The 23,497-nt window shown below is 58.0% G+C and overlaps 1 protein-coding gene across 2 annotated transcripts in view; it reads right to left on the reverse strand.

Moving 5' to 3' along the window:
* RFTN2 (raftlin family member 2) overlaps positions 1-16,608 on the reverse strand; it is a 35,342-nt gene extending 18,734 nt beyond the window's left edge. Inside the window, exons 1-2 of one of the 2 annotated variants that reach the window (XM_032957382.2) lie at positions 15,876-16,608; positions 4,167-4,401 (exon numbers count right to left, since the gene is read on the reverse strand). In XM_032957382.2, the coding sequence (XP_032813273.1) occupies positions 4,167-4,311 (145 nt within the window). In that variant the 5' untranslated portion in view covers positions 4,312-4,401; positions 15,876-16,608. Of the gene's footprint in view, positions 1-4,166; positions 4,402-15,858 lie in introns of both variants that reach the window. The other variant, XM_076068020.1, reaches the window with a different exon arrangement.
* Between the last annotated feature and the right edge of the window lie 6,889 nt (positions 16,609-23,497).

The following is a 23,497-nucleotide window of genomic DNA, read 5'->3' on the forward strand; positions in this document are numbered from 1 at the left end:
AAGATTTTAAAAACATTGTGGTGAGTGCAGCGACCTCTAGTGACTGCAGCGGTCATAATAACCCAATACATGTGACAGTGTCCACTATCACTCTCTCAATCACCCAGCCACCCCTCTCCCCCTCTCAACCACCCAGTACCCCCCTCACTCTCTTAATCACCCAGCCACCTCTCCCCCCTCTCACTCTCTCAACCACCCAGCACCCCTCTCCTCCCTCACTCTCTCAACCACCCAGCACCCTCTCCCCCTCTCACTCTCTCAACCACCCAGCACCCCTCTCCCCCTCTCAACCACCCAGCACCTCTCTCCCCCTCTCAACCACCCAGCACCCTCTCCCCCTCTCACTCTCTCAACCACCCAGCCACCCCTCTCACTCTCACTCTCTCAACCACCCAGCACCCCTCTCCCCCTCTCCCCCTCTCAACCACCCAGCACCTCTCTCCCCCTCTCAACCACCCAGCACCCTCTCCCCCTCTCACTCTCTCAACCACCCAGCCACCCCTCTCACTCTCACTCTCTCAACCACCCAGCACCCCTCTCTCTCTCTCAACCACCCAGCCACCCCTCTCACTCTCCCTCTCACTCTCTTAACCACCCAGCCACCTCACCCCCTCTCCCCCTCTCACTCTCTCAACCACCCAGCACCCCTCTCACTCTCTCAACCACCCAGCCACCTCTCTCACTCTCTCTCACTCTCTCAACCACCCAGCCACCCCTCTCCCTCTCACTCTCTCAACCACCCAGCACCCCTCTCCCCCTCTCCCCCTCTCAACCACCCAGCACCTCTCTCCCCCTCTCCCCCTCTCAACCACCCAGCACCCCTCTCACTCTCTCAACCACCCAGCACCCCTCTCTCACTCTCACTCTCTCAACCACCCCAGAAAACGAACGCCCAAAGCACTTTTGCTCTTTGTCGATTGTCTGGGTGCCTCTCTCTCTCTCCCTCCCGTGCGAGTAAACGCTCATGATTGGAGACACATTTTGGCTGGGTTGGGCACATTCCCTGGCTGTTGGCGGTAGCGGCGGTGGTGGTGAGGGCCAGGAGGGGAGGGAGGGCGAGCGAGAGTGAGAGCGAGCGAGGGAGTGTGGGAGAGTTTACAAAACAATGCCATATGTGTGGCCCTGCGGGCAGGAAGTGAGGCCCGCAGGACCCTGTGGGAGAGGGAGACTCCGCGCCGCTCCGCAGACCCATGGCCATAAACGCCCATCATGAACGTCTCCCAGAACACATCAGAGAGAGAGAGAGCGAAGCGGAGGGCTGACGTGCCACAGACCGTTAAACCGCAACCTCGCTGCCTCAAACGCTGCCAAAAATGTAGAAGTTACAAAACAAAGCCAAATTATTTGCCGTTGGTTGTTGCCGATGGCTGCTATCGTGCACGAGAAGGAGCAGAGAGAGAGAGATATCACGTTGTTTATGATGGGTTATTTCCTCTTTAGGGCCGCAGTGTGCTTGGCGACTAAGTAAGCATTATTTGTGCTCGGGCACCACTGCCGCCAACGCGGCATCACTGCCGCCAACGCGGCATCACACACATGTTGTTGTTGTTTTCGAATGCCCCGACACAGCCGGCCGTGACCGAAGATGGTAAACCGCTCTCACTTCTCTGTGCTCAGGAATCCAAATTCTTCCGTTCGTCCAGGGACCGCCGATGCGGCTGCTGCTGTGGCCAGATTGACGACATTCGCGCATTCATTTTTACTTTTTTGTCTACAAAACCCAAACCGTGACTGTTTGACCTCAAGCGTTTTGCTGACGGGGCCCGGCCTCCCGGTCAACCCGGCGCGAGCTTCCTGCTGCCACTCACGTGAGAACACTCTCACTTATTCCTGCGAGCGACGCACTGCTGAATCCTGAAAGACTCCGTGAGGAGGAGCAAATAGCTGAACGCCTCCGAATTGGTCACGGATTTACTGATCTGTACCACACTCGTAGGACTGAGGAAACCCAAATGGTTTGAAACTGCTCCAAAGGGACTCCAAACCGGTTTCCGTCAGGCTGAGGTTCAATAAGTGAGGGCGAGTGGCCCCGAGCGGAGGTGAGAGTGGAGCGTAAATGAGCGTCGTCGGCATAGGTGCGAGAGTTTACAGTTTACTGGAGCGACGATGCCTCGAGACGTCGGCGGCCATCCATAGGGTGCAGTCTTGGCGGAGTGGGCTGGACGGAGGGTGGACTCAAGTGGGGGAAAGATGGGGGAGGGTGATCTTGGATGAGGCGCTCCAGGAGTGTGGAGACGGTTGACGAGGTGGTGACGGGCCGGTAGTTTGCGGGGTCCTCAGCTAGCTGTGTTTAGCGGAGGAGGCACCCGGCCCGGTTTAAGTGACAGAGGGAAAGGACCGGAATGGACAAAGGCAGCGCGAGGAACCACGATCGTAAGTTCTACAAGTTCTACAAGTTCTACAAGTTCTACAAGTTCTACAGCGCGATGCTTGGAGACGCTGGCCGGCAGTAGACCTGGGGGGGGAGGTTTTGTACGTGGAGTTTAGGGTTGCGTTGAGGGGTTTTGTACGTGGAGTTTAGGGTTGGGTTGAGGGGTTTTGTACGTAAAGTTTAGGGTTGGGTTGAGGGGTTTTGTACGTGGAGTTTAGGGTTGAGGGCCTCTTGGGGTGTAACCGGTGGGAGGGAGGGGAGGGTAGAATGAGGGGCGGAAGAAGGAATGGCCGGGGTTGGCCATGACAGGCCGAAAGACGTTTCGTGCAGGTGGAGGCGAGCGGGTGGAGGCGAGCGGGTGGAGGCGAGCGGGTGGAGGCGAGCGGGTGGAGGCGAGCGGGTGGAGGCGAGCGGGTGGAGGCGAGCGGGTGGAGGCGAGCGGGTGGAGGCGAGCGGGTGGAGGCGAGCGGGTGGAGGCGAGCGGGTGGAGGCGAGCGGGTGGAGGCGAGCGGGTGGAGGCGAGCGGGTGACGCCGCCTCCTTGACAAGCGATCGAACTTAACGGCGAGCGAAGAATCGGCTGGGCGATGGCGCCGAGTCGCCTCTCGGTTGCGAAGGGCACGCAGAGTTGACCAAAGGCGATGTGGACGGTTGGCTGAGGAGTTATACCCAGAATGCTCTATAGGAACGCGGAACGAGTTGTGTACGTTGACTGTCATGAGCACTCCACTGCTGGATGAGGGCCTCCCCAAGCCGTGGGGGTTTTGACGATACTTCGCTACGCTCGTGAGTGTGGGTTCGTAAAGGAGGGGAGCATAGATGTGGGAGCGTAGAAGTGCAGTTAAACAACACGCTTTGCTGCACCGCCCTCTGCTTCCCCGCACATCGTAAGTCTTGTGCACCGACACGGACAGCACAATTTCACCGGGGTCTCCGGCCCAAACACGTGGACGCAGTGACCGGTGGCAGGGCCTCGGGACCCATCCTCGAGTCGGAGTCAGCTTCACAACAGCCTTGAAGCAGCAGCAGCAGCAGCGTTGTTGTTCTTCCTAAGAGCTAACCAAATGCGATGAGCGTGGCGCATCCTTGACGGACTGGACTCACAATAAGCGTGCACGATAACAAGTGTCCCCACTCGCTGACACGGCAGTCATACTTTTGAGTGCTGGAATCTACAGGCTAAGCCCTGCTTAGCTTCCAGTGTCTGATGAGATCGGGCGCATTCCCGGTGATCACCGACTGACGTTCACGAGCACCCGATAGCGTGAACGGTCGTAAACGCCTTCACAAGCGGATCTCTATGACTGGTGAATGTCGCTCGCTCCAGCTGACAGCTCACTATGGAAGTCGACGTAGACCCGCAAGCGCGACAAAACGTCACAGACAGGCCGTCACGGCAAAGTCTCTGTGCTTCGCGCCGTCTCTGCCCCGTCTCCGCACCCGTTACGTTTTTATATTCACGTGTTCCCGGCGCCTCCCGCAGGGCCCCATCTACTTTAATTAACGTCCAGTAATCGCCGTTTCTCGTGGCGGGGCGCGCGGTGCTCCCTCATGAGAAGGCAGATTCCGCAATAGAAGCGGAACCACGCATGCCGCAGCAGTCCCATCGCTGACCCCGTGACCCCGTGAACCTGACCCCGTGAACCTGGCCCTGTGACCCCACTCGACGCCTCAAGCAAGATTCCCGAGCAACGGCGCCGTCCGTTGAGACCGGGATGCTCGCGTGTGGCCCAGCGAGTACCCGCGGGGGGCCGAGTGCCGGCACCGAAACACGCGTGGGGGGCCGAGCGGGGTACCTGAGCGGGCGGTGGTGAAGTCGAGGGGGAGGCACTCGTACGCCGGGCTGACGCGCGCCTCCACCTGCTGCCGGTTCAGCGTGGAGAAGATCTTGCCGGGGCTGCCCTCGTCCACGTCCTCCAGCTTGCGCAGGCCGCACCCCATGGCTGCTGGCGCCGGTTCTGGCAGCACGGCACCGCCACCACCACCGGCGTCACCGCTGCTGCTGCTACCGCCTGGCACAGGCGCGGGTCACTGCAGGTGTCGCACACAAAGACAAAGATCCACCATGCAACCTTTAACAAGACTGTTGGGTCAAGTGCTGCTGGACCACATATTTAGGCTGACGTGGCGTAGAGCTTAAGGGGGTGTGGCGTGCCCGGCACCTCGCCTGGCCACATTTATCTCCCCGGTGCTAATGTTTACACACCGCATCAGATACTCATTTGAGGCTGAGTCGACCTCGGGGAGGCCCAGAACCGGTTCAGATATTCTTCACCAATGTTGGTTGTTAGTGGGAATCAAACTCGGGTCACGGGGTTTGTAGTGTAGTGCGTTAAACACTGCGCCACGGCCATTTTGAACCAGGTGAAATGTAAAATGCTCGTGCGCGCACGGGCACAAGTCCACGACACTATTGGGGTTAGGCCAAGACTGCCCCAAGTCTGCCACCCACCCTCACTATCACTGCCCTCCCCCACCACCTTGAGTGTGTACAGCGAGCGGTGTCCGAGTGCGAACACCAAAACCACCTCTCCCGTCACGCAAACACCCGGTGATACGCATCTTCTCCAGCGGTCCAGATTCCTCGGTGGAAATTCCACATTCCTAAGGCAGCATAAAGGTATCCCCATGCCACTACCTCTGTTGGTTTTCTCCCAAAGTCTTTTTGCAACCGTGGAGAGATGATGTTCTGAGCAGACCCCGAACGAGATTCGTGCACGTTTGACAGGAAGTCACGTTGCAATGAAAACACGATCGGGTGAAAGGGGGGATGGGAACTGCTTTTTATTGCCGTTGTGTAAATACTTGGACACCATTCACATCCTGCTCGGCTCCACAAACATTCAGCCACAACCGGGGCTTCATCACCCACCTCACATTTTGAAAACGAGAAATTTGATCGGTCGACTCGTCATGGTAGGTGGCAAGCGACCAGTAGCCACAGCTATAGTGCAGGATATACTGGATGTGGTGCGCTAGATGCACCAACATTATCCGGGTCACTGACCCGGACAGACTCAGCTGACACTGACCCCTGGCCAGATCCTAAACCCCAACAATGTTGACGTGAAACCGACACGTGAAGGATCATGCAGATGAGACGGGAAAGTGGACCGAAGGAAGAGAGAAGAGACCGGAGAGTGGATATATGGGAAGGGAGAGGAAATCAAGAAAGGGGGGAGAGACAGGAAAGAGGAGAGACAGGAGGAGAGTGGAGAATGAGAGAGAGGGGGAGATGACTGTACTGGTTCCATCTCCGAAAGTGCGCTAGTGACTTCACCGCGGCCCCGCACTGCTGGGTTTAAACGGCTGCATTAATATCCCGGGCCTGGTCGTGTTTTTGTGACGGCGAGTGTCGTTGGGAGGCAATTACAACTCGTTAATTAAAATTACAGCACAAGCCTCTCTCGGGCTGCTCGTCCACACGGAGCCGTTGGCCAGGGCGTCCTCCGCGCAGTCTCTCAATAAAAGTTGTACTGCACTGATGAGTGGCAACTGGGAGATCCCGCGGGGCTCGTCGGAACTCCTTGTCATATTTCCCACAATTTGAATCGCGATAGCGCCACTATCGGCGTCACGAGATGAACAATCGTTTGGAGATCTTGCAGAGCAGCGCGGCCCTGCGTGTTATAGAACGGCCCACGGAAGCGGATATCACAGAGCTACCCCTGAGACCACCTTCGAATGACATCCATTGTATGAGGCAGCACCTCTTCACTCGCTCTGCCACAGAGAGCAATGTTTGTCACATGATGGTCAAACCGATATTTTTTTTATTATCACGTGGAATTGTTCCAAGTGGAAAACCCATTTTACTGCAAATTTATTTCTTTTTCTGCAGTCAGCCCGCTACACTTGGGCACCCAGGATTTAAACATCTCTTTGGTTATCCCAACGTTAATTTGGTATGTAGCAGCACGAGTGTTTGTTTATTTAAACTCAACGCTCTCTGGGACTGCAGGCCCCGTGTTTCTCGATGATGCAGCGGCCGTGCTGTCCTGGCCGCAGGACAAGAATTTATATCTCCCAACCCAAGCGGTATTCACTTTCCCTGCCCTGGAGGCGACGGGCTGAGCCGATCCACACAGCTGGGATTCCAACTCGCGAGCTTCCAATTACGAGCCATGAGCTCCGACCTTCATGACCTCCGATCGCCGTGCCGTCTGGCGGGTTCACTGGCAAAGTTTCGTGTTACTTTTTTAAAGAGCAATCTACATATTTCTCGAAGCCTCTGTTAAGGCAGTCAATGGCCAGCTCTCTCCCTACCTCACCTTCCGTCTCACGCCTGAGCAAACAATCAACACAAAAAAACCCTATAAAATAATGAAATAATATTCGCGGTTATGTGGGCAGGAAGTGTGGCGTGACCCTAGGTGTGGCTGCTAGCTCCGGCTTCGTAGGGAAACCAAGTCCATACTCTTTGGTTCTTGCAGTCACGAACACTTCAAATCCAGAAACCAAGTTCACTCCAGGTTTCCCAGTCCCCGGTGACACGAGACGAGGATTGTAAATGCACGGCCATTTACTCGTTTAAGCGGTGTGCAGCCTCATTGTTGATCCACTGATGGATGAACGACTCCCCACGCCGTGTCGGTCACGGCCTTCGTTTGACCGATCGTCACCGCCCTGGTTTGTGCGTACCAGTGAAGTGGAGGAGTGCGGTTGGAGGCACAGAACCGGTCTGGAAGTCGCTCGCGCCTCACTTTCGCCGTGGCCGGGAGTCAAAATCAAGTCACCCGGTTCACAGAGAGGTGCGCAAACCACTGCGCCACCCCTCATTTAAAAATTAACGGAAGCTCAGGCGAAGATGGCGGTGTACAGAACGAAGAAAAAGACGCTGGAAGGTGACACTGACGGCTGCTCCGTGCTTCCAGTGTTCAGAGGCCTGCTTAAGGTGTGGCTCCGCCTGCAGCACGCATACCACACACATGTCGGTGATGTGCACGTCTTCTTCGAACGCTGGGGAGCCGGAAAAGCCCTCTGTACCAGCGTGGATGGCATCCTCATGTTCACCTTCTGAAGTGCTCGCTCGTCACCGTGGCGTGCGCGAATGACCACCACAACCACGTGACTTTTCTTTCGTGTTGTGCGCAATGCATTTTAGCGCCACAGCGCATGGATTTGTAACGTTTATTTTCATTTGTTTGCTGGTGACTTTGTGTGTTTCATATCGAAATCGCCTCCAGTGCTTTTGCTGCTGGCGGCAATAAAAGTCATTTAAAAGTCAAAAGTCTCTCACTCTCTCACACTCTCACTCAAACCCTCACACTTTCACACTCTCACACTCCACTCACACTCTCTCACTCTATCATTCTCACTCTCTCACACTCAAACTTTCACACTCTCACACTCACACTCCACTCACTCACTCTCTCACTCTCACACACACTCTCACTCTATCACACTCTCACACTCTCTTACTTTCTCACTCTATCACTCACTCTCACTCCACTCACACTCCACTCTCACACTCACTCCTCTCACTCTCACACTATCACACTCTCTCACACTCTCTCTCAAACTCTCTCTCAAACTCTCTCACTCACTCTCTCACACTCACTCTCACACTCTTTCTCTCACACTCTCACACACTCTTTCTCTCACACTCTCACACACTCTCACTCATTCTATCACTCACTCTTACTCACTCACACTCTCACACACTCTCACAACAACAACAACAACCGCCATTCGCCACTAAGTGGCGGTGACGTCACCACGACGCTTGTGCCAGGCCATGTGCACCTTGAGGCCACGTGAAGTGTCGAACGCCCGCGGGCAGGAGGTCACGGGGCAGACCCAGGTGCCACGGGTCGACTGACTGAGATGACTGGCTGGTGCACCACCTGTGCCCCCTACTGTGCCAACCTGCTGTGCTTTAGCCACCCGGCGCTCCGCTCGTTGTTGTGAGCGTCGCTCCTCCGCCCTCCGTTGTTGTTGGAGGGCGACTGCCTCCAACTGCCCAGTAGCATCCTTCACGAGTCTCCTCCACAGAGGCCGATCTTGACACCACTGGTATCAGTCATCGACAAGTCCACTCAGCTCCACATCCTCCTGTACCACATCAATCCATCTCTTCTCTAGCCCGTGCCGCGCCCGTTTAGCCCTCTCGATTCGGCCGAAAAAAAGCTGTTTCGGCATGCGGTGGCTGGGCATGCGGGCTACATGACCCAGCCAACGCAGCCTTGCCTGTCCGAGGAGCTCACCGATGGGACCTTGCCCAGATCTTTCTAGGATTTGTGAGCTCCTCACACAATCCAGCCTGGTTAAACCCAGGATGGATCGTAGGCAGGCCAGCCTAAATGTTTCCAACCGGCGAAGATGCTCCATTAAGGAGTTCCACGTTTCGCAAGCGTAGAGAAGGGAGGGAATGACCGTGGCCGAGAAGACCTGAAGCTTAGTGCGGAACGACAGACCAGGCAGCTTCCATACAGCGTTACACAACCGATGAAAAGATATTGCCGCTCAACTGATTCGGGTGAGACCTCTGCTGTTAAACTGGAGCCGGTCATAAGCACACTGCCCAGGTATGGGAAACTCTTCACTCTCTCCACAACTGCCCCATCACCGATTGGGAGTTGTGGGGGTGGAGTGTCCGATGGTACAAATACCCAGGCAGGTGCTTAGTTTTGGTGGGGCTGATGGTAAGGCCCCATCTCTTAGTGGCACGCTCCAGTCTCAGCAGCAGCGTCTCCAACTCCTCATCTGAATGAGCAGCTATTACCAAATCATCGGCATACATAACGTGGTTGAGCAATAGGGAGCCATCCCTTGACCGCACCCGGGCATCGATCAGCCTCCCATTATATCTGTACCAAATGGAGATTCCCCCGGTACAGCTATTGAAGGCTTCACGAACTACGTGGTTAAAATAGATGTTAAATAATGTGGGAGCCAGAGGACATCCCTGTCGCACCCCAAGGTGTGGAGGGAATGGCTCCGACTCCCGGCCACGTAGTTTTACCCGGGCCCGCTCACCATCATGAAGGTCCTTAATGATCGTGAGCAGAGGGTCAGGGACTCCAAAAGCACGAATAACAAACCAGAGCCCAGGCCTACTGATGGTATCATAGGCCTTGACCAGGTCAATAAAGCAGAGATGTAGGTCTTGTTGGAATTCCCTACACCTCTGCTGTAGCAGACGGATGGAAAATATGGCATCTGTGGAGGACCGCCCTTTCCTGAAACCGCATTGGGGCTCCGCAAGCCTCTCCTCAGCGTGCCTGGCAAGGCGATGTTGAATAATCCTTGCCAGGACCTTTCCCGGCACACTGAGGAGTGAGATGCCCCTGTAGTTGTTACAGTCTGTGCGGCCCCCCTTCTTAAAAAGGGGGGCCACCAGGGCATCCTTCCAATCCTGCGGAACCCGTCCAGTGGTCCAGACTGTTGTTATGATGTCATATATGGCAGTCTGTGCACAAACGCCACCCTCCCTCAGCATTTCGCTTGGGAGATCATCTCTGCCCGCTGCCTTTCCTCGTCTCAGACTCCGGATCACCTTCAGTACTTACTCAACAGATGGTACTTCAGCCAGCCACTCACAGGGGGTGACTTCTTCCAATATTTGAGGCACCGCAGCCTCAGCAGGGTCATCCTCATTTTGTGCCACGATGTTTTCCTGGCTGAGGGATTTTCCCTCCCCCAGGACCTCACAGAAATGCTCAGCAAATCTGCAAACCTGTTCCTGGGGGTCAGAGATTGGATCACCGTTTTTCCCCTAATGATGGTAATAGGTGTGGCGCTGCAGGTTACTTTTTTTATAGAGTTAAATAGAGATTTGTGATCGCGGGCCACTGAGGCAGACTCCATCTCCTCAGCAACCCGCGACCACCACCCATCCTTGCAGCGCCTCACGGCTCTCCAAACCTCCGAGCGAAGGCTGCGGTAAGACTCCTCATTCTCTGACGTGGGATTCTGTAGCCGATGACAGTGGGCCTGTCGCTTTTTCTCAACCATCCTGAACACCTCCTCTGTCAGCCAGGGTCTCTGGAGAGGTCTGGACCGCGTACCCAAAGCAGCCAATGCAGCTGCATGAGTGACAGTCCTAAACCTCGCCCATTTACCCTCGACATCAGGAGGAGTGGGGGACGATGCCAACCCCAGCCGCAGGTGATGATGAAATTCTTGCTTGCAACTTTCATCAGATTACTGAGACCAGGCCACTTTAGGTTGGAATGGAGTCCTGGGTGTACACCCACCATCGGAGTCGAAGAATGCCAGGCGCATCTTACAGATGACTAGTCGATGGTCAGAGGGCAGATCAGCTCCACGGTAGGCCTTGGTGTCAGGGACATGGGCTCGCATCCGCTGGTCCGTCACTATGTAGTCCAGCAGATGTTCTTGCTTGGACCCGGCATGCATCCATGATGTTGTGTGGATGCGCCGATGCCGGAACAGCGTGTTGGTAATTACAAGCCCATGGGCTGCACAAAAATCTAGCAGCCTCCTACCGTTGTTATTGAGCTGATCTGGCCCATGCCCTCCAATCACTCCAGACCAGGTGCCAGGATCATGACCAACTCGAGGGGCCACTTTAGCCAGCACCTGTGACAGGAGGTCATAGAAGGCATCTGACTCATCGGCTTTGCCTGCATCCCTCCACGAATGTTCGTCTTCGGTGGGGGCATAAGTAACCATGACCACCACTCCTCGCCTCCGGTTGATGGGAAGGCAAGCCCAAAGTAGCCTGGGGCTTACAGCTTCCCACACCTCACCGCCACGCTCCCACGCCCCCTGTTGTTTGGCAGTCTGCTGCCCCGAGTAGAGGACTGTCCACCCCTCATGGTGGCAGGAGCCAGAACCGGTCCACCGGACCTCGTGAATGCCACAGATATCCAGGCGGTACCGGTCCAGCTCCTGACAGAGCAGTGGCAGCCTCTCCTCCGCACAGCACAGTCCACGACAGAGTTGCCGTCCGGCACCGCGAGGAGGTAGGGGGTTGTTTTGCCGGATACTCACACACTCACACTCTCTCACTCTCTCACACTAACTCACACTCTCACACACTAACTCACACTCTCACACACTCTCACACACTCACTCACACTCTCACACACTCACTCACACTCTCACACTCTCACACTCTATCACTCTCTCACACTCTCTCTCACTCTCTCACACTCCTTCACACTTACTCACACTCTCACACTCACTCTCTCACACTCACTCTCTCACACTCTCTCACTCACACTCTCTCACTCACACTCTCACACTCTCTCACTCTCTCACTCACACTCTCTCACACTCTCTCACTCTCTCACTCACACTCTCTCACACTCACTCACACACACTCACACTCTCTCACACTCGCTCACACTCTCACTCTCTCACTCACACTCTCACTCTCTCACACTCTCTCACACTCTCTCTCACTCTCTCTCACTCTCTCTCACTCTCTCACACTCACTCACTCTCTCACTCTCTCACACTCTCACTCTCTCACACTCTCTCACACTCTCTCTCACACTCTCTCTCACTCTCTCTCACACTCACTCACTCACTCTCACACTCTCACTCTCTCACTCTATCACACTCTCACCCTCTCACTCTCTCACTCTCTCTCACTCCCTCACACTCACTCACACTCTCACAATCTCACAATCTCACACTCTCTCACTCTCTCTCTCACTCTCTCACACTCACACTCTCTCGCACTCTCACTCTCTCTCACTCTCACTCTCTCTCACTCTCTCACACTCACTCACACTCTCACACTCTCTCACTCACTCTCTCTCTCACAATCTCACACTCTCTCACTCTCTCACTCTCCCTCTCACTCTCTCACACTCTCACTCTCACACTCTCACACTCTTACTCTCTCACACTCTCACAGAGAGAGATGAACACGCCCCCCCCAGTCACCTACTTAGACTGTTGGGGAAAGTCAGACGCACATCCACAAACTAACCCAGGTATAGGGGCTGAAGCGTCAAACTTATTTTAAAAGGGCCCGCTAAAATAATACAAAAACATGAAATGTGTGTTCTCTAGTAAGTATCGATCTCGCCAACGCGAATGATTCGACACTCAGATCTACTCTTTATATAAGGCCAAGGCCAAGCAAGGAACACCGGCTCGCCTCTGACGTTAGGGGAGCGCACGGCGCGGCCCATCCCTGCAGGACGGGGGCCTCGCTCCAGCACACGACGCCGATCTCATTGCTCCATCTCCGCAGTGGACGCATTTCTCAGGAACGTTCCCTCCTTCGGCTGCCATTCCATCACCGGTCTCCTCCGTCGGCCATCATCCCCTCGCGGCCCTGTCGCGAGCTGCCCACGCCGATTTGTCGTCGCGTTCGCCGTCGGCGACGCCTGAGCGCGAGCGGCAGAAGCGCGCTGCTGTTTGTTTGCGAGCCTCCCTTTTGTTTATGTCCACACGAGCACCGAGCAGGGTCGCCAGTTTGCACAACAAGCGGGGAGTGCGGTGAGGCAATGGGGCTGGCAGATCGCGCGGCGGGGAACGGGACGCCGCGACCGCCTGTGGAGCCGAGGTCGGCCGTGGTTGCGTAACGTCGGAGTCGTCTCGGCCTCCACAGTCACAGCCCCCTGCACGCACTCTGCCTGGCTCGCTGTGCCTGGCTCAGAGAGTCCGGCACGCAGAGACTCCAGCTGCGGTCTCACAACAATTATATTTGCTACCATCATCACCAGTACTCTCATCACTTTCAACATCACTATCGCAACTACCAACACCACTACAATTACCGACACAACTACCATCATCACAAACACACAAATTGCCAATACCATCATCATTACTACCATCACCACCATAGCTACCCACCATCATTATCACCATCACGAACACCACCATTACCATCACCACTACTATCACCACCATCAGTTAATGTCAACAACAACATCACCGCCATTCGCCACGAAGTGGCGGTGATGTCACCACGGTGCTTGTGCCAGGCCAGGTGCACTTTGAGACCACGTGAAGTGTCGAGTGTCGAAGGCTCGCCGACAGGTCACGGGACAGATCCAGGTGCCATGGGTTGGCCGATTGAAGATTACCGGTAGATCCACCAGCTGTGCCCCCTACTGTGCCAGGCTAGCTGCGTTTTAGCCACCTGGCGTTCGTTGTTGTGAGCATCGCTCCTCTGCCCTCAGTGGTTGTTGGAGGGCGACTGCCTCCAACTGCCCAGGAGCGTCTTTCACGAGCCTCCTCTACACGAACTGCTTTAATGCCCACCACCAGCAGCACCACCAGCACCACCACCATCACCAGCACCACCACCACCAGCAGCAGCACCACCAGCAGCACCACCAGCAGCACCACCACCAGCAGCACCAGCAGCACCACCACCAGCAGCACCACCAGCAGCACCACCACCAGCACTACCAGCAGCACCACCCCCACCAGCAGCACCACCACCACCAGCAGCACCACCAGCAGCACCACCAGCAGCACCACCACCAGCACTACCAGCAGCACCACCACCAGCAGCACCACCCCCACCAGCACCACCACCAACAGCACCAGCACTACCAGCAGCACCACCACCAGCAGCACCACCACCAGCAGCACCACCACCACCACCGACAAAACGTTACCCACCGCCTCTCTCTCTCTCGCGCGCTTTTACCCAAACGTTCACGGAATATTCCACGCGGCACCGCAGCCGCCCCCACGCCATGGCACGGCCCGGCAGGGCCCCAGCGGCGTGCGGGACGCAATCCTCAGCAGCCTCAGCAACAGCGGTGACAGTGGGAAGCGTCACCTCCTCACAGTCCTCACCTCCTCACAGTCCTCACCTCACAGCCCTCACCTTCTCACAGCTCACACCTCCTCACAGCCCTCACCTCCTCACAGCCCTCACAGTCCCCACCTCCTCACAGCTCTCACCTCCTCACAGCTCTCACCTCCTCACAACCCTCACCTCCTCACAACCCTCACCTCCTCACAACCCTCACCTCCTCACAACCCTCACCCCCTCACAGCTCTCACCTGCTCACAGCCCACACCTCCTCACAGCCCTTACCTCCTCACAGTCGTCACCTCCTCACAGCCCTCACCTCCTCACAGTCCCCCCCCCACAGCCCTCACCTCCTCACAGCCCTCACCTTCTCACAGCCCTCACAGTCCCCACCTCCTCACAGTCCCCCCCCCCCCACAGCCCTCACCTCCTCACAGTCCTCACCTCCTCACAGCCCTCACCTCCTCACAGCCCTCACCTCCTCACAGCCGTCACCTCCTCACAGCCCTCACCTCCTCACAGCCATCACCTCCTCACAGCCCTCACAGTCCCCACCTCCTCACAGTCCCCACCTCCTCACAGCTCTTACCTCCTCACAACCCTCACCACCTCACAGTCCACACCTCCTCACAGTCCCCCCCCCTCACAGTCCTCACCTCCTCACAGTCCCCACCCCCTCACAGCCCTCACCTCCTCACAGTCCCCACCCCCTCACAGCCCTCACCTCCTCACAGTCCTCACCTCCTCACAGCCCTCACAGCCCTCACAGCCCTCACCTCCTCACAGCCCTCACAGTCCTCACCTCCTCACAGTCCTCACAGTCCCCACCTCACAGTCCCCCCCCCCTCACAGCCCTCACCTCCTCATAGCCCTCACCTCCTCACAACCATCACCCCCTCACAGCCCTCACCTCCTCACAGTCCTCACCTCCTCACAGCCCTCACCTCCTCACAGCTGTCACCTCCTCACAGCCCTCACCTCCTCACAGCCCTCACCTCCTCACAGTCGTCACCTCCTCACAGCCGTCACCTCCTCACAGCTCTCACCTCCTCACAGCCCTCACCTCCTCACAGCCCTCACCTCCTCACAGTCGTCACCTCCTCACAGCCCTCACCTCCTCACAGTCCCCACCTCCTCACAGTCCCCCCCTCACAGCCCTCACCTCCTCACAGTCCTCACCTCCTCACAGCCCTCACCTCCTCACAGTCGTCACCTCTTCACAGCCTTCACCTCCTCACAGTCCCCCCCCCTCACAGCCCTCACCTCCTCACAGTCCTCACCTCCTCACAGTCCCCCCCCCCTCACAGCCCTCACCTCCTCACAGTCCTCACCTCCTCACAGTCCTCACCTCCTCACAGCCGTCACCTCCTCACAGCCCTCACCTCCTCACAGCCCTCACCTCCTCACAGCCCTCACCTCCTCACAGTCGTCACCTCTTCACAGCCCTCACCTCCTCACAGCCCTCACAGTCCCCACCTCCTCACAGTCCCCACCTCCTCACAGCTCTTACCTCCTCACAACCCTCACCCCCTCACAGTCCACACCTCCTCACAGTCCCCCCCCCCTCACAGTCCTCACCTCCTCACAGTCCCCACCCCCTCACAGCCCTCACCTCCTCACAGTCCCCACCCCCTCACAGCCCTCACCTCCTCACAGTCCTCACCTCCTCACAGCCCTCACAGCCCTCACCTCCTCACAGCCCTCACCTCCTCACAGTCCTCACCTCCTCACAGTCCCCACCTCACAGTCCCCCCCCCCCCTCACAGCCCTCACCTCCTCACAGCCCTCACCTCCTCACAGCCCTCACCTCCTCACACGGCAAGTGGCGGCGGCGGCGAGGAGGAGGAGGAGGGGAGCAGCAGCAGTGGAGGCGGCTGTGCGAGCGGCATCTCTGCCGGGCTGCCGGCGTCTCTCTCCGGCTGGGCGGCGCCACCTCCACCCCTCGCCCAAAGTTTGGGGCGAGCTGGAGGGCAGCGAGAGGCGACGAGAAGAAGAAGAAATAGCGGCGGCGGTGGCGACGGTAGCGGCGGCGATGGTCGTGGCTGTGCCTCCGTCGGGGACGCAGTGGCGGGGGCGGCGAGAGGGGAGCGAGAGGGGAGACTTCCTCCTCCTCCCCCCCACAGCCCGGGGGAGCCAGGGGAGGGAGCGGTGGCGCATCGATTAGCGCCAACGCATCGCGTTCCAAACTCGGGCAAGCCCGCGTTCTAACTTCTCCGCTCACCGATGACAGCGACGGCGAATACCTTGAACCCAGTCCTGGGGCCTCCCCTAGGTCGACTCGGCCTTTAAAAGGCGTCACCCGTTGCGGTGTTTAAAAAAAAAAACATTTGTGAGTCGTGCGGCCGGGCGTGATATTCTGGCCACACCGCCACCCCCTCGTGCACCCTGGCGGCCCTGAATATGCGGCTCGTTAACAGCGCTTGCCCCAACAGTTTGTGAGAGGCTACACGAGGAATCTTTGTCATTGTTGGGTGCGAACGCGCGTGCGTGCGTACGCGCGTGCGTGCAGGCCGGGTCACCACCCAATGAGGAGGCGAGCCTGCCGGGAGCCTGCCGGCCATGTGGCATCGCTTAGCGTCGGCGCAGTTGGACGGGCTGGGGGGCAGGGAGGGGGGGACTTTGGGTGCAGGCGTGGGGCACGGTGTGGGGGTGGGTGGTGGGCAAACGATGCCATCTCCCGTGTCTGCACATGGCGAGAAACTCCATCAGCAGAGGGGTTACAGAGCGATGCAGGCTGGAGGCGGGGAAAGGAGCAGCCGCGGCCATGGGATGGGGACCTTTTGTCGACAGCTCTCGTCTCCTGATGACGAATCCCATCTGGGCCCAGGGCTGCCGCTTCCTCGCCGTTTAATTCGCTTGACAGAGGCCGCCACAAGTTGCCGGCGATGTTGGCCGCCGCTCGGGTTTGACCCCCACGATATTTCCCTCTCGGCTTTCCGGTGAAACGTGACCACGTGGCCACGAGTGACATCTAAACTACACGGTTGTTGTTATCGTGCCAGAATCGTGTGGGAAGAAACTTCCATTTCTCGTTCGGCGAAATGTTTCCACGACGCGGTAGCGCTCGTGCGTTGCTGCTGGGTGGTGCTGCTGCTGGGTGGTGGTGCTGTTGGGTGGTGGTGCTGTTGGGTGGTGCTGCTGGGTGGTGGTGCTGTTGGGTGGTGCTGCTGGGTGGTGGTGCTGTTGGGTGGTGCTGCTGGGTGGTGGTGCTGTTGGGTGGTGCTGCTGGGTGGTGGTGCTGTTGGGTGGTGCTGTTGGGTGGTGCTGCTGGGTGGTGGTGCTGCTGGGTGGTGGTGCTGCTGGGTGGTGGTGCTGTTGGGTGGTGCTGCTGGGTGGTGGTGCTGTTGGGTGGTGCTGCTGGGTGGTGGTGCTGTTGGGTGGTGCTGCTGGGTGGTGCTGCTGCTGGGTGGTGCTGCTGGGTGGTGGTGCTGTTGGGTGGTGGTGGTGCTCGGTGGTGCTGCTGGGTGGTGCTGCTGGGTGGTGGTGGTGCTGCTGCTGGGTGGTGGTGCTGTTGGGTGGTGGTGCTGTTGGGTGGTGCTGTTGGGTGGTGGTGGTGCTGTTGGGTGGTGGTGGTGGTGCTGTTGGGTGGTGCTGCTGGGTGGTGGTGCTGTTGGGTGGTGCTGTTGGGTGGTGCTGCTGGGTGGTGGTGGTGCTGCTGGGTGGTGCTGCTGCTGGGTGGTGGTGCTGTTGGGTGGTGCTGTTGGGTGGTGCTGTTGGGTGGTGCTGCTGGGTGGTGGTGCTGCTGGGTGGTGCTGCTGGGTGGTGGTGCTGTTGGGTGGTGCTGCTGGGTGGTGGTGCTGCTGGGTGGTGCTGCTGCTGGGTGGTGCTGCTGGGTGGTGGTGGTGCTGCTGCTGGGTGGTGCTGCTGCTGGGTGGTGCTGCTGGGTGGTGCTAGGCTGGCCGTGACCGATGCCACGGGTTGGGCCGGTCCGGGCCGGTCCGGGCCAAGCAAGGCCCTCTCTGTGGCACGCGGCCAGCGCCGAGGCGTCCGAGGCGTTCCGAGGCAAGCGGACACGCGGCGCTTGTAGTGCGCGAATGTTTATCACACCGACAACCAAAACACTATTTTAGGCTAAGCTGACCGAGGGGGGACTCAATGCCAGGTACGCGGTGTACCCACGATGCACACACAAACACGGGCCATGCTTGTGGGCAGTGACAACGCCGCCGCACGCTCCCGCGAGCTGCGTTCAAATCATTCAACCCGCGCCCCATCCACCAGCCCTGCGGGGTGGGGGGGGGCGAGAGGAGTTGTCGGGGGGGGGGGGTTGGAGGCGGTGCTGGCGGTGTCGTCAGTTGGTTGGCAGTGGAGAAGGTCGTGGTAGATGCGTAACGGTGGGTGGCACAGTGGTTGGCGTAGTGCTACGAACCCCGGCGACCCCAGTTCCATTCTTGCTCACTTGCCAACAGTGACGAATATCTGTACCGGTCCTTGGCTACCCCGAGGTCGACTCAGCTTGACATTCATTCTCGGTGCGCTGTGTAACCACGAGCACCGGGGAGACATCGGCGGCCGGGAGTGGTGCAGGTCACCCACCCTTTAGTGTGCCTTCATAGTGCTGTTTGCGAGCAGCACTAATAGCTGCTCCCAAACAGTACTTGCCCCAAAAGTCTGTGAAGGACATCTTAGATGGTGGGTGAGCGGTGTCGTTTGGTGGTGACGCCATTGGCTTCATGAATGGCCAGGGCAGGGTAGGGGGGGAGGGTCGGTGACTCAAGAGACGCAGCTGGGATGCGGGCTGTGGCCGCGCCGAGCCTCCTGTCTGTCAGCGGGAGCCACGTGGCCTCGGGGCGTCACTCACCGGGGCGCGGGGCTTCCACCCCGCGCCGTCCCAGACACCCGCTCTGCCCTCATTAGGAGGCGGCGGCGCCGGATGGCTGCGGCTGAAGGAACTGCCCGCCTCAAATCTGCGGCGATCACACAGCTCGCGTTGTCCACAAACGCTGCCCCTGCGGTAATACCTCGACTGGCCAGAGATGTGCGCGGTCACGACCACCAGCACCAGCACCATCTTCACAAGCAGCACCTTCAATCCCCGCCATTCGTCACTCAGTGACGGCGACGTCACCAGGGCGCCTGTGCCAGGCCAGGTCCACTTTGAGGCCACGTGAAGTGTCGAAGGCTCGCTGACAGGAGGTCTCCAGATAGACCCTGCAGGTGCCATGGGTTGGCTGACTGAGATGACCGGTAGATGCACCACCAGCTGTACCCCCTACTGTGCCAATTTGCTGCATTTTATCCGCTCGGCGTTCCGCTCGTTGTTGTGAGCGTCGCTCCTCTGCCCCCCGTTGTTGTTGGAGGGCGACTGCCTCCAACTGCCCAGTAGCAGCGTCCTTCACGAGCCTCCTCCACGGAGGCGGATCTTGACACCGCTGGTGCACCAGCACTCCCACCAGCACCACCACCTGCACCAGCAGGAGAATCGCGCGGGCAGCCCAACTGGATCGATGAATTCGAGGCCTTGGCCGCGTCAGTGCACCACGTGCTCTGCTGCTCGAACAGCAAATTCAAATTAAATTGTCGCGTTACAGTTGGGCTCATTATTATGATTCCGCTATTTACCCAGGGAAGTCTCACCGAGTCCCAAGGCTCTTCGTCAGAAAGGTCCGGCCAAGTTTTCGCACAAGGCGGGGATGTTGCTGCAAATGGGCAATCCCAAATGCGTAATTTGCAGGTAGTGTTCTCATCATTGGGATGCTTTGGCCAATACGAGTTACATTTTGTTTCTTAGCTATTGGAGGAAGCCGAAGAACCCAGAGGAAACCCATGGAGAACAGGAGGAGAACATGGAGAACAGGAGGAGAACATGGAGAACAGGAGTAAGGAGGAGAACATGGAGAACAGGAGGAGTAAGGAGGAGAACATACCAACCTCGGACTGAGAGGCGTCCAAGTCAGGAAACGAACCAGGGGGCTTGTTGCTGTGATGCACGACTGCTGGAGTCAACGTAACCGCACAAACGAAACACGTAAACGAGGCCCCATCACCCCCGACACTCCGATCTCTCCACTGGCTCCCAATCCAATCGAAGATCAGTTTCAATATCGCGCTCATCAGCCGCGGCCGGCGACGCCGTCGCAAATTAGTGGCGTCCCAGCAGCGACGCGCGACGAACCCCGCCGCGTGCCGAGACCCACGGCGGCCGTGAGTCTCGGCGCGCGCGAAGTTTTAACATCGCGGGAGACTCCACGCGCGACTCGTGCAGCGCCGCCGCCGCGTTCGCCTCGGAGCGTGCGAGAACGGCCCGCGGAAGCGGATGTCGAAGACCTCAATCCGAGATCCACCTCCAAGTGACCTGGGCCCCGCACAGCAGGTAGAGCAGCATGTTCCCAGCAGGCATAGCGCCCTGCAGGGTCAAGTTCGTCGCAGGACGGCTAAAGTTATATATTTTTTAAATCTCAGAACTGGAATTTATAGATGACCGGGCTGAGACCATCAACTAATTACAATTTCTACAATTGAGAATATAGTTGATTCACAACTCAAGTCTATGTAACTCGAATTAATTCTATGTTACTCTTTATAAGTCTATGGGTCTCGATGTGGGTCTGTGAGTGTGTCGATGCGAGTCTTTCGTCATAGCTCACACTTGAGGACCCAGTTAAACCACAGGCGGCTAAATCCCGATTTCAAACCCAGGATGTCGGCAGCGGTGGGTCTGACCTCTGAGCCACCCGGCAGCCTCTTCATGGCAACACGAACATAGACTCGCATCACCGCTCCCATCGCGATGGCCTCTTGCATCGCCCTTTCACTGCAACGCCGTGGCGATTTCTGTTTGCTCCGTTTTCTGTTGGGTTGTCTCTGCTCTGATTGCCGTTTGGTTGATTATTGTACCGTGCTTGTTTTAATGCTATTGTATTTGTCATTGTGGTGACGCAGGTCACCCCTGCAAATGAGACTCAAATCCTGTTCTCTCGAGGTCAAACCACCCGCTCACACGGAGTCAACTTGGATCCGAGTCTAAATGAAACCATCTCGTCTCTCTTGTTAGCGCCGTGGGGGGGGGGGGGGGTCGCGGCGTTGGAGGATCACGCAGAGATGATCAGCTGGTGTGCTGCGAGACGCGTGCACTGCGCCACGAGGAGGCTGGTGGGTGGCGGTACAGCAAGAGGGATGGCTGCTCTCAATGAACGCCGCTCGCTGCCCTTGGAAGTGGAACGCGAGAACGAGCGGCGCCATCTGTCGGCACCGCACGGGGGCGGGGGAGGACAGGGAGAGGGCGGCAGGGGCTCGATGGGTGTTGCAGGAGGAAGAGGGCGAGTGTGGGGTGTGAGAGAGAGGTGCGAAGAGGGGATGGGTTACTGGGAGAGGGGGGGTGTTGGGGGAGCAGGTGGGAGGCTTGTGGGGGAGGGGCGAGGTTGAGAGAGTGGGAGACGGGATTGGTGGATGATTCATTAATCCATCGCGGCGTCACGTGTCGCTACCGGGTCAGACGCCACGGTCCCACGCCTCCCATCTCACCGCATCGCCACCATCGTCGGCCATAATCAATCCACTGCTGGATGAAGGCCTCCCCAAGCAGACACAATCTCTCACGGTCCGGTATTCACTCCGAGTCTCAAGACACAGGAGCGGCGATAATTGTTGCCGATGATGTTGCTGCTGCTGATGATGGTGGTGCTGATGCTGCTGATGATGATGAGACAAGTAACACTGCAGATTACAGTCCTGACGCATTTGACCGTGGCGCTGTCGTGGCCACCCCTGCAGAGGGAGGTATGGTCAGGTCGTCTCGGCCTTCCTCCCCCCTCGTTCGTAGAGAACGCTGGGGGGGAGGCACCCCCCATGCCCAACTAACTCGTGATGAGCTCTCGCACTCAGCGTGAGCGCGTACCTGGGCAGGTGTGTGCGGGGGCGGTGGGGAAGAGGGGGAGGAGGGAGGGGTCTGGGCCTCAGAGCCCCCCCCGTCTCTCCCCGTGCCATCTGGAGTCGCCAGCCACACTCCGCCACCCCTGCAGCTCGCGGAGGGCGGGGGACTTGGGAAGAGGAAACGGAGCCCCCGTTTCTTAGTGCGGGGGGGAGGGGGAGCTCAGCCCCCCCCCGCTCCCCCCTCTTCCCCCTCTTCCACGTTTGCAGAAAATGAGTTTGTAACGTGTTACACGTGCCTGACGATTGTTAAAGATGACGAGGGCGCTATCCCACTCGCCAACCAGCCACTCATAACTGCAGGGCTCTACGCTTATCCCGAAGTCGCGTTCACATCTCCAGGCGATGCACCCCCCCCTCTACCACCCCGCCCCCACATCCCCCGCCCCCCTAAATTGATGGACGAGCAGCTGAGCCGCGGGCTGTGCTCATTGGCGCTCGAGTCGGGCGCGCCTGGAAATCCCGCGCCCTGATGAATAATTAACGAGCTACGGGGAGATGGAACGCGACGGACTCGCCCCAACTCGTGTCCACCACCCGGTGAAGGCGACGATACTGGATGTGGTGCGTCGGGCCGGGCGTGTCGATTCCGTTGCGAGTGCAGTGACCTCGCCCTGCTACCGTTGCTGCCCACCACGTGCTCTGCACGAGGTAGCGGCGCGGCCCTGCAATGGCTCGCCCACGTCACTGCTGGCAGAAGGGCCTCTTCACCAAAGGGCGTTCCAGAGAGCCCCTCGACTCTTCCACGGCTAAAAAAATATTTCCGAGACCTCGAATCCCCCCTTCTGTCATCTCTCTGCTATGACAAAGGGCAATTACCCAACACGTTGGCCATTACATCTCCTATTTAGGGCCGGTGTTATTCACGACTGCGTTGAGTTATTTACACTCCTACGCGGATACATGTGTGTGAGTACACGTGTGTGTGGGTACATGTGTGTGTGTGTGTGGGTACACGTGTATGTGTGTGGGTACACGTGTATGCGTGTGTGTGGGTACACGTGTGTGTGTGGGTACACGTGTGTGTGTGGGTACACGTGTGTGTGAGTACACGTGTATGTGAGTACACGTGTATGTGTGTGTGGGTACACGTGTATGTGTGGGTGTGGGGGGTACATGTGTGTGTATGGGTACGTGTGTGTGTATGGGTACACATGTATGTGTGTGTGTAGCGGTAGTGTAGCGGTTAGCGCGCTGCGCTATGACCCGGGTTCGATTCCCGCTCACGGACAACAGCAGTGACGATTATCTGAACCAGTCCTGGGCCTCCCCTAGGTCGACACAGCCTCAAGTGAGTACCCCGTGCGGTGTGTAAACAGCGCCACTGGGGAGACAAAGGCGGTCGGGCGTGGTGCTGGCCACCCACCCCCTCGTGTACCGTTCCGGCCTTCATAGGTGCTCGCTAACAGCACTTGCCCCTCCAGTCTGTTAAGGCTATAGGGGGATCTTTGTGTGTGCGTGTGGGTACACGGGTGTGGGGACAACAAACCCTGATTAGTTCTCCCTTGCGCACCCCGCGTTGTCCCAAACGGAGCTCCAGAGCAGTCGGAGGAGCGGCCC

Source organism: Petromyzon marinus, chromosome 19 (genome assembly GCF_048934315.1).
Source record: "Petromyzon marinus isolate PM22_M1 ecotype Great Lakes invasive population chromosome 19, UKy_Petmar_22M1.pri1.0, whole genome shotgun sequence".
In the NCBI taxonomy this organism is placed as follows: Eukaryota; Metazoa; Chordata; class Hyperoartia; order Petromyzontiformes; family Petromyzontidae; genus Petromyzon; species Petromyzon marinus.